Source organism: Silurus aristotelis (genome assembly GCF_946808225.1).
Source record: "Silurus aristotelis genome assembly, chromosome: 22".
Classification (NCBI taxonomy): Eukaryota; Metazoa; Chordata; class Actinopteri; order Siluriformes; family Siluridae; genus Silurus; species Silurus aristotelis.
Genome location: NC_139595.1, coordinates 3050478 through 3062179, shown reverse-complemented (window position 1 = coordinate 3062179; position 11702 = coordinate 3050478). Strand labels below are relative to the sequence as shown.

The 11702-nt window shown below is 38.7% G+C and overlaps 1 protein-coding gene across 1 annotated transcript in view; it reads left to right on the top strand.

The window, feature by feature from the left end:
- The first annotated feature begins 2696 nt into the window (after positions 1–2696).
- Positions 2697–11702, top strand: part of LOC310717249 (uncharacterized protein) — a 31580-nt gene continuing 22574 nt past the window's right edge. Inside the window, exons 1-15 of the mRNA XM_083525082.1 lie at positions 2697–3309; positions 3451–3544; positions 3681–3794; positions 4596–5159; positions 5765–5930; positions 6016–6241; positions 6345–6518; positions 7317–7394; positions 9174–9257; positions 10044–10097; positions 10369–10422; positions 10611–10664; positions 10779–10832; positions 11269–11316; positions 11396–11449. Of these exons, the coding sequence (XP_083381208.1) occupies positions 3710–3794; positions 4596–5159; positions 5765–5930; positions 6016–6241; positions 6345–6518; positions 7317–7394; positions 9174–9257; positions 10044–10097; positions 10369–10422; positions 10611–10664; positions 10779–10832; positions 11269–11316; positions 11396–11449 (1695 nt within the window). The 5' untranslated portion in view covers positions 2697–3309; positions 3451–3544; positions 3681–3709. The remainder of the gene's footprint in view (positions 3310–3450; positions 3545–3680; positions 3795–4595; positions 5160–5764; positions 5931–6015; positions 6242–6344; positions 6519–7316; positions 7395–9173; positions 9258–10043; positions 10098–10368; positions 10423–10610; positions 10665–10778; positions 10833–11268; positions 11317–11395; positions 11450–11702) is intronic.

Below are 11702 nucleotides of genomic sequence, written 5' to 3'. Positions count from 1 at the left end.
TCTCCGTTGTTGAGCCGATTTATGAGTTGCTCAGGAGCTCCTGGTTCCACAACTTCAACTGACTGTAGAAAGAATATTACTCATAATCACACACTCATGATATTTCTCACTCTATGGCGTTTGTAATGTTTTAATGGTTTATAATGACACTCTTGGTGCCACCCAAATGAGGATGGGTTCCCCTTTTGAGTCTGGTTCCTTTCAAGGTCTCTTCCTCGTACCATCTAAGGGAGTTTTTCCTCGCCACAGTCGCCCCCAGGCTGTTAATCAGCAATAAATACAGAAATTTAAATATAAGTGAATTTTATTATGTAATTCTTTCATTCTGTAAAGCAGCTTTGAGACAATGTCCATTGTGAAAAGTGCTATAGAAATAAACTTGATTTCAATTGAAAACTTGTGTCTAAAAATCCCACCTGCCTCACTACAAAACTGAAACGCAGATTGCATTAGGGGTACTTAACAACCCCCTAATCGGCATCGAGTTCATACTACAGAGCGAGATACTACTTTCTGGTTTGCGGATTCGGATGTCCAGATCGGTTGCTCTTCTCCTTTTTTGAAGTCGTTATTCTCATTTTGTTGTTAAAAAAAAAAACAATTAAAAAAATGCTTACCAAAATCCGTCTCAAGTCCCGTCACATCTTCTTTCACACAATATAAACTAAAGTATTGGGACTTTCACAGCCATATTTGGTTCTTTCCCAAACTGCATCTTTAGATGCAGCAGTATGCAATTTTCCTTTCGCTTGAACTAGGAGACCTAAATCTGTTTTTTGCAGAAGAGTGGAGGAGGTTGTAAGAGCAAATTGGGACTAAATGTGGAATGTAATGCTCAAAAAGCAGATACCATATCTTATGACCAGGTGTCTTTAGGGCAATATTGTGTATTTATCATCCTGATATTTGTTACGTTCCTCATAATCTAACCGCTTGTGCTTGTTTTTTACTATAGAGGAGCAAACTAAAAAAACATGAAGATGGATTTGGATTGTAATTCAAGATTTTTATTTGTCCCAAACAATTTATACGCAGAATAACTGTAAGTGATTGGTGATGCAGTGAAATTTAAACCTGATCCTGAGCTCAGAACTGCATCAGATAAAAGAGACTATAAAAATAAATGTGATAAAATAGAAGAAATTAAAAGAAGGTATTAGAACATACATTCGTTTATGATGAAGTGGAAAAAAAATAGTGCGAATATATTTAGATGTGCAAAAGGGAAGTACAAAATGTACTATGGTATAAAAAAACTAAACTTGTTAACACTAACAATGATAAAGTAAAGTGCATCAACTGTTAATTAATATTGACAGTTAAATACAGGGGCTTGGGGCTGCAAATGGCATGAAAACTTAGTTTTTACCAGTGAAAATAACTTTAACAATGAAGGAACTATAATGAATGGATATTTATGGTTAACGAAATGAAGACAGGTTCCCTTTTAAATCTGGTTCCTCTCGAGGTTTCCTCCTCATAGCATTTCAGGAAGTTTTTTTTCTTGCAACTGTCGCCACTGGCTCACTCACTAGGGATAAACTTATAGAGACTAATTTATGATGCTGAAATTTATATTCACAATCTATTTATCTCTGTAAAGCTGCTTTGGGACAATATCCAGTGTTAAAAGTGCTACTGAAGTTAAATTTATTTGATTAAAATCTTTGTATGGGTTCTGTATAGAGCCCTAAAACGAAGGATTTTCCTTTTCCAAATTTGGCTTGGAAACTCACAAAATAACTAGAACTCGAGTATGGATTCAAGCGGCAGTTTAATAATTCAATCATTCAACCAAAAAAGACTTGTTGCCTCTTATATTACATTAATTCCTGGTGTTTTTTTTTAATCAAAACTATCTTTCGATTCAAACGTTTAGAGACTAATTTATGATATAAAAATGTATATTCACAATCTATATATCTGCTTTGGGACAATGTCCATTGTTAAAAGTAGTATAGAAATTTTATTGAATTGAGATTGATTCATTGGATTTCAAATGAATTGAAAATTAATCTGAATTGTTGGTTTTCTGCACAGAACCTTAAAATGAAGGATTTCCTTTTTCTGAAAGGTTTCAAGTGAAACAATGGGTGTGAGAAGCGATCATTCTACCAGCTTATTTTTAGGGCTGTGAGGAAACCTGAGAACCCAGGGGAAACCCATGTGATTATGGCCTGGAAACTCTAAAAAGACTAGAACCTAGGCTGAGGATTGAAGCATGGATTCTAGCAGCAGTTCAAGAATTCAACTGCTCGCCAAAAATTATATACAGTAAATACACACAATGATATTTTATTGATTTTATTAATCAAAATGGTCTAATCTCGTCTTTGACTAAATGTTTCTGGTTAAAAATCCAATCAAATCAAGTGACCAATCGAACCACCTAATAACTTTACAAACTATAAAAAAAAGCGGCTTGTGATTTCCGCCACTGGAACACGAATTTAGAAAATCACAGACCCTCTGCGGTCCCTGGACCCCATGTTTCCCCAAACGACTCGTCTCCATCCGTCTCAGCTTCCTGAGGCTACCTGAACATATTAGGGTTTGTTTACACCACCAGTAAGCCCACCTTTGATTAAAAATAGCTGTGCTAATATAACAGTGTTTGAAAAGAGGATTCGAGTGCAGGTCTGTGGATGTGTAAATAAACATACCGGCGACTGTTTTAAATAGCGCTTCTTTTTTTTTTCCCGCCGCTTCGAGAAGCCCACCTCGTCTCCCGCTTCGTGGTTTACGCTGACTGTTTTATCCCAATCCATGCTGTCTGCAACTTCTCCTGTAAACATACCTTCTCGTTCCCCTCCTGGCTGAGTGCATGGCAGCGGTTATTACTTTTTTGACGCTTGCCTTGTGTAAATGGAAGCCGAACATCTGTGTTAATGTATTTAAGCCTAAACTTGGGCAAATATTTTGTCCAACTGCATGTCCAGGAGAAGAACAAGAGCATTGTAAAAGTAAAAGCCCCCCGAATCTTGATTCTGCTGCACCAAATAATTAAACGGTGTTGGTTTTGCTATTTGTGTCTTAAAAGCGTGTAGCCATTTACGTTTGCTTTGAAGGTGGTTTTTGTGGAGGGGCTGAACATACACTCCTCCCTTCCCTCGTTCTCTGCCTCGCTCTCTCGTTTGGAGCCCTCTCACCCTCTCATTCAGAGCACTGAGGTTATACGTCACTGTCTGTGTAGCTATAAACACTCTCCTGCACCCCTTGTTCCATCCCACTGCACGTCGACACAGGACTTGTCTTTCTGATGAACACAGCTGGGCTAAGCTTTTATTTACAGTTGTGGGACAACAAGAGGTGAGTAGCTTGTGACTGCTTGTAAGCATGATTTTGACTTAGAAATCATGCAAATGCTTCCCAATGAAACGTCCACCAAGGGACATAAAGGTTATATTAAGCTTAACATGTCAGAGTCTACAATTTTGGTTCTTTTCCTAGGTTGTTGCATCGCTAAACAGGTGTACTGAGGTCCTGCAGAAAGCCAAATTAGGTGCTGTCTATCTGGAACTCCTTTACAGATAACGCTTTACATGTAGGGATTTGTCCCAGTTTAAATTTCCAGATTGATGAATTGAACTTTTAATTCATTTTCAAGAGCAAATACCAATTCATGACATGTGTGTTGTTGTTGTTGTTTTGACAACCAGGAACTCTTTTCCTTTTGCCAGACCCGGTTTTGATTCCCTGTTGACCTATAATGAGGAAACGTTTTTTGGGATCGCTAATTGTCTGTCTATTCCTGAGCCACACCAAAGGACATGATCAGGAGGACAGTCAAGCTGGTTTGTTTGAAACATTTTTGGTTTTTTTAATGCATTTGATAGTAATTACCAAAGTTTGACCATCCTTGATCACCTACTAGAACAATGTCTTTATTAATGCTATGTTTCCTTGTTGGTGAACAAGGATGTAGTTGGACAAGGTCAGTGGTGGACAGTAATTAAACAAATGTGATTTGTTACTGTAATTATTTTCACGTATCTGTACTTTACTGAAGTATTACCATTTGTGGAGACTTTTACTTCAACTTCACTACATTTCAAAGCCAAATATCGTATTTTTCTACTCAACTACATTTTGTTCTGGTGATTTTTTTAAAGTAGTCAAAAAGAAGGTTTTGGGTTCATGATAATTGTTATATATATCAATCAGTGTTTGACTCATTAATATCAATAGATCAGTGAGCTGAGGGTCACATTTGAGTCTTTTCACATAAACTGAGTTGATTAAGTGAAGAGTCTTGTGATATAAATGATAATAGGAACATTATAGATATAATAAATCATAGTACTTTGGATACTGAAGTACATTTGAAGGCAAAGACTTTCGTACTTTTACTCAAGTGAAAGTTTAAAAGGGGCATTTGTATTGGATTATTATTTTATTAAATGTATCTCTACTTTAACACACGTAAATGGTTTGTGTACTTTGTCCACCACTGGTCAAGTTTGGGAAGATCTGCAAAATTTAGTGTGTGATTTGAGTATATGCTTTGCTTAATTTTTTATTTGAAATGATCCTCTTTGGAAAGCTACTGCACTGTACATATACACCTAAGGACAAAGGTTTTCCTGGACTTGCAGGTTGTAGCACGACATCCAACGACTTGGTGTACATTATCGATGGCTCATCAAGTCTCGGGATCGTCGACTTCAACACAGCCAAACGCTGGCTCGTCAACATCACCAGTGGATTTGATGTGAGCTCTCGACACACTCAGGTGGCTGTGGTACAGTACAGTGATACACCACGCCTGGAGATCCCTCTTGGGAAACACCAGGACACTCAAACCCTTCTTAGGGACATTGCTGCAATCTCCTACCTAGGTGGCAAAACCCAGACAGGACGTGCCATAAAGTTTGCCACTGACCACGTGTTTTCCGCTCTGAACCACACCACGAAGACCACCAGAAACCGCATCGCTGTTGTTCTGACGGATGGCAGGTCACAAGACGATGTGGTCGATCCAGCAATAGAGGCCAAAGCACAGAACATTGTCCTGTTTGCTGTGGGTGTGGGAGATGAGATCACCAACGCTGAGCTGGTGTCCATGGCCAACAAGCCTTCTTCCACTTACGTGCTGCATGTAGAGGACTACACCTCCATTGCGAATATAAGGGATGTGATGGAGCAAAAACTCTGTGAGGGTGAGTCAAGTGCCAATTGGTTATTTCTGAGAGACGAACAACTGAGTTGTTTCTGACTTTGAGAATTACTGAGGTCCAACACCATCTAATCATAAGGATGAACTGTTGAAGATAGTTTAGGAAATGATAGTATCCTCCTCGAACACTGTTTACGGGTGTGTATTTGGATGAAGAGGTTGATGAAAGACTGAATGATTTTTAGTTCACGTCCTGTTATGTTGACGCATATCTTCATGCATCACGGCAATTATCTTAACTAAAGTGAATTCATTTCAAATTGTTCTCAATATGAACAAATATTTGTGGACTTCTGTCCATAAGATTCATAGGTGCTTTGCGAACATGTCGTTCCACATTTAGTCTAAATTTACTGTTATAACAAGCTCCACTCTTCTGGGAAGATGTTCCACTAGATTTTGGTGTGTGATTTTGCAGATTTGTGGATTAATTCAATTACAACTAAGGGTGTTAGTAAAGTAAGGTAGAGTGTGGAGGCTTGGGGTGCAGTCCAAGTTATCCGAAAGGGGTGGAAAAGTCTGGAAAAGTCAGGTGTCCCAATTTTTTCTGGGACAAATATACAACTTCTTTGTTTGTCTCATTACTAGAGTCAGTGTGTCCTGTGAGGATCCCTGGTACTGTCAATGGGCAGAAGGGCTTTGACCTGATGAGTATGATGGGGATCGGGGTAGTGGCTCAAAAGGTCCAAGGATCCCTCATATCTGAAGGTGCTTACCTCCTGGACACTCGCTTGAACCTTAGTCGTAGAACTAGGTAATGTATGGTTAATGCAAATGTGTCTATCGAATTCTTTTTTACTTAAACTGACTCATATCTGACACATGCAATTATTTCACAGAGAGATCTTTCCAGAAGGCCTGCCTCCTTCGTATGTGTTCGTGGCCACCCTGCGATTGAAGAACCCAGTTCACCACATTAAGTTTGACCTCTGGCGAGTGCTATCTGAAGCAGGTGTCAGGCAAGTTGCAGTGACCCTGAATGGCCTAGACAAGTCGATCACCTTTACCAGCACCAGCACACTAAAGAAAGAGCAGACCGTCATATTTAATGACCGAGGCATTAAGGTCTGTCAAAGTTAAGAAGAACAATTAAGCACCTGTATTCTTATTTTTTGTGACCTGGTGTGCACTTCAACTTAACTCTTTTGTTCTGTCCGAACCACCAAAGAGACTCTTTGATACAGATTGGCACCAGCTGAAGTTGTTGGTGAGGCCCAAGCGCATCACGTCCTTTCTAGATGACGTGTATGTCGAGGAGCATCTCTTGGATGAAGTTGTCCCCATCTACATCAATGGAAAGACAGAAGTGGGCAAAAAAGTCAACATAGACACCACTGTGCCAGTAGGTCTCTTCAGGAATATTTAATTTATTTAAAATACACCGATCGGGCATAACATTATAATCTTATAACATAATAAAGTGAATAACACTGATTATCTCTGTTAGTGGTTGAATATATTTATTAGGCAGCAACTGAACATTTTGTCCTCAAAGTTCATGTTGGAAGCAGGAAAAATGCGCGAAGCTTAATATTTTGAGCGAGTTTGAAAAATTGAGACGTCTAGACGACTGGGTTGGAGCATCTCCAAAACTGCAGCTCTTGTGAAATGTACCTGGTCTGCAGTGGTCAGAATCTATCAAAAGTGGTCCAAGGAAGGAACAGTGGTGAACCAGCGACAGGGTCATTGATGCACAATACACGTGGGGAGCGAAGACTGGCTCGGGTGGTCCGATCCAACAGACAAGCTCTTGTAGCTCAAACTGCTGAAGAAGTTCATGCTGTTAATGTTTGATTGGTCAGAACTGTTTTGGCAGCAATATTAGGTGTTCAGGTGGTCATGCCAGATTGGTGGTCATAACGGTTGTATGTGATAGGCTATAGACCAAATTGACTATTAAATGTTAACAATCATCAGTCGACTGATGGTTTGTTTTGACTGGTTAATAATATGCTAAATGGTTAAACCAGGGGTTCTAAGCTTCAGACGTAGGGACCTTTTGCCATGGGGGAACAGATTTTCTCATACAGCTAAATATGGATAGAAGATCCTGTGCTTTTAACAAAGCAAGAAATATGATAGCCAAGTTAACAGTATCTTAGCCCCATTAGATACTTAGCTACGCTTTTCTCCTTTTCAGCTCATCTTGCAGAAGCTGCGGCTCTACTGTGACCCTCTACAGAGCATGCGAGAGACAGCGTGTGAGATCTTCTCTGTGGTAAGTCCATGCTCACTGTTTACCTACAGCGTTTGTCACCTACAATTTTCTTTCGCTTTCTTACGTCTTTTTATGTCTTTTTACAGGAGGATGACAGGGTGAGTTTTTAGTCCATGTATATATGAAATATATATATATATATATATATATATATATATATACAGTGAGGAAAATAAGTATTTGAACACCCTGCTATTTTGCAAGTTCTCCCACTTAGAAATCATGGAGGGGTCTGAAATTGTTATCGTAGGTGCATGTCCACTGTGAGAGACATAATCTAAAAAAAAAATAAATCCAGAAATCACAATGTATGATTTTTTAACTATTTATTTGTATGATACAGCTGCAAATAAGTATTTGAACACCTGAGAAAGTCAATGTTAATATTTGGTACAGTAGCCTTTGTTTGCAATTACAGAGGTCAAACGTTTCCTGTAGTTTTTCACCAGGTTTGCACACACTGCAGGATTTTGGCCCACTCCTCCACACAGATCTTCTCTAGATCAGTCAGGTTTCTGGCCTGTCGCTGAGAAACACGGAGTTTGAGCTCCCTCCAAAGATTCTCTATTGAGTTTAGGTTTGGAGACTGGCTAGGCCATGCCAGAACCTTGATATGCTTCTTACAGAGCCACTCCTTGGTTATCCTGGCTGTGTGCTTCGGGTCATTGTCATGTTGGAAGACCCAGCCTCGACCCATCTTCAATGCTCTAACTGAGGGAAGGAGGTTGTTCCCCAAAATCTCGCAATACATGGCCCCGGTCATCCTCTCCTTAATACAGTGCAGTCGCCCTGTCCCATGTGCAGAAAAACACCCCCAAAGCATAATGCTACCACCCCCATGCTTCACAGTAGGGATGGTGTTCTTGGGATGGTACTCATCATTCTTCATCCTCCAAACAGGTTTAGTGGAATTATGACCCAAAAGTTCTATTTTGGTCTCATCTGACCACATGACTTTCTCCCATGACTCCTCTGGATCATCCAAATGGTCATTGGCAAACTTAAGACGTGCCTGGACATGTGCTGGTTTAAGCAGGGGAACCGTCTGTGCCATGCATGATTTAAAACCATGACATCTTAGTGTATTACCAACAGTAACCTTGGAAACAGTGGGCCCAGCTCTTTTCAGGTCATTGACCAGCTCCTCCCGTGTAGTTCTGGGCTGATTTCTCACCTTCCTTAGGATCGTTGAGACCCCATGAGGTGAGATCTTGCATGGAGCCCCAGTCCGAGGGAGATTGACATTCATGTTTAGCTTCTTCCATTTTCTAATGATTGCTCCAACAGTGGACCTTTTTTCACCAAGCTGCTTGGCAATTTCCCCGTAGCCCTTTCCAGCCTTGTGGAGGTGTACAATTTTGTCTCTAGTGTCTTTGGACAGCTCTTTGGTCTTGGCCATGTTAGTAGTTGGATTCTTACTGATTGTATGGGGTGGACAGGTGTCTTTATGCAGCTAACGACCTCAAACAGGTGCATCTAATTTAGGATAATAAATGTAGTGGAGGTGGACATTTTAAAGGCAGACTTCAAATTTTTTTCTCACAGTGGACATGCACCTACGATGACAATTTCAGACCCCTCCATGATTTCTAAGTGGGAGAACTTGCAAAATAGCAGGGTGTTCAAATACTTATTTTCCTCACTGTATATATATATATATATATATATATATATATATATATATATATATATATATATATATATATATATATATATATATATATAAAAGGAGTATTTTATATATATTTTTTTCTTTTATTCATTGTCAACACTTTTTAGTGTCCATCTGATCGGTCTCGTCCTGTGGAAGGCTGTGATTGCCCCAGTGGTAAACCCGGCCCACCAGGCCTACCTGGACCAATGGTAAGCCAATGTTTAACCCTTAGCTCAATTCCAGTGGTGTAAAGTATTTGAGAAAATGTACATTGTTACTGTACTCAAGTAATTTGTTGGCTTCTTTTCTAGTTTTACTGATTATCAGAGATATTAAAATAAAAAATAAGAGATAAATAAAAAATATATTTTAAAAATACAATGAGCATTACCAATTACATTTTACACCTCTGTTAAAGATGTCATTAAGGCTCAACACTCCCCTACCAGCATCTGACAACCAAACTTTGAGAACCAGCTCTTGTTGAAGTTAAATATAAATATTGCACCTCTCTGAGAGGTGCATTAAATCAGCTCTGAATATCTAAAATGATTTACTTTAATTTGATTTGTCTACTGATTCTTAATGTTTCTTCAACTTTGTGACATGTGTTTTACTACTTTGTCTTTTCTTCTGACCGACTTGTTTGACCTTTGTCTCATTCTGCCATGTTGAAGAGGCTGTTGTGTTGATCTTGGTTGTATTTGATTGTACAGTGTTTTGATTTGTATTTTAGGAAATAAAAACTCACAAATCAACGCATGTCTTCGTGTTAAGGACTAGTGCATCTTTGAACTTACGTTCGATACGAGTCAAATACTGTTAAAGTACTGTTCAAATGAGATACTTTAAGACTATATCTATACTTTTATTCAAGTAAGATTTTCGGGGGACTCCTTACACCTCTAAAAAATGGATAGATCAATTAAGCTGTGGTTCATTGTATAATTTTTGAAAATCCGGTTTGATGTGAATTTTATTTGTTCTCAACACAGGGATTCAGAGGAGAGAAGGGTCGAGAAGGTCCTCCTGGGCCAGACGGAAAACCTGTGAGTGATTCATTTATTTAACATTTATTACTTTTTGTAGTAGCTGAGAATGTTTTGGGGTTTTCTGAGCAAGGTACTAAGATGACCAAATAAGAGTCAGTCAATGCCATGCAATGTCAAGTCACCATTGTGCCACTAATACTGTTGTAGTAATTTTACTTGCAGTAGACATTAAGTAGAGATCCATTTTAGAATTGTAATACAAGTGGATGGTAGAGAATCAAGCTAATTAAAGTATGGATCCTGCATCACATGGTCTCTCTGTGTTTAGGGAAAGCTGGGAGTGATGGGTCAACCGGGCCAGCCTGGAAGAGATGGCAAGAAAGTGAGTGACGCAATCTAAAAAAGACTATTTATATGATAGGTGAGGCCTACAAAGGCACCCAAAACTCAATACTAATTATAATGTATGAACGCAAGCAAGTAGCTATACTCTAGATATAATAAAATACTGTGTGGTGTCTGTTAGACTTCAGTTATTATAGTGAGCCATCACTACTTTTCCATTTCCAGGGTGAAGCAGGTCAACCAGGACAAAATGGGGAGAGAGGACTAGCTGGTGCCAAAGTAAGCCAATTACGCATTAGAGGCAAATCTACCCATATTCAGAAGACACCTTTGATTATTATAGCTATACTCTATCAATATTTCCATGCTTATGATGTACATCTTATTCCACAGGGCGATATAGGAATCCAAGGGCCACCAGGACAGCCAGGTCCTCCAGGACCAACCGTAAATTTAATCTTAATTCTCAAAAAATCCATCTGATTCAACATGTATACAAATTGAACTTATGTTGGGTATTCGTATGTTCATTGAGATTTGTCTTATTGAATTGGAATTATACAAACAAGAAACATCAGATATTCACTGTAACATTAATAAAGGGCCATTTTTGTAATATTCGCAATATAAAAATGTCAGTTTTGGGCTTTGGTGCTAATTACTGTCATTTTAGCCGTAAGATGTGTTAGATTTATTAATTTATTAGAGATACATTTTTAGCTTTAGCCACTTGCTAGTTCATGTTCTGTGTCAATATTTCACAATTGCCTAGCAACAATACAACTACAGCTTGCTTATTGTGAAAAAGTATGATCTTGAAAACTATAAATCATAAATACAGTACCAGTTGAAGATTTACAACCAATTATCTTTTCTTTTCCAGGGCCCTGGACTCTCTAAATGGAATGATTATGCAGTTGAAGCAAGCAAGGTAAACGTGTACACATCACATCATGGACAAACAGTTCTGACATTTACACTCTCTCTGATATGAGTTTATGACCTTACAGGGAATCCAATGGCAGCAAGGGGAATCAGGACCCCCAGGGCAACCTGGACCACAGGTAATTCATTGTCCACCTGAAAATAATTTTTTAAAAAGGTTCAAAATATGGTTGGTTTTGGTTTTACAGTGTCTACTGTTATTTGGACATTAACCAATTTCACCATCGCTGATATAATTAAAACTGTGCTTTAAGTATGATTTTACCAAGAAAATAACTAAAGTAAAACTATTGTTTTTAGCATGGTTACTATAGTTTAACTGTGATAATAAAATGGCTACAATGATTTACCTGTCATTTTACAAAGATTACT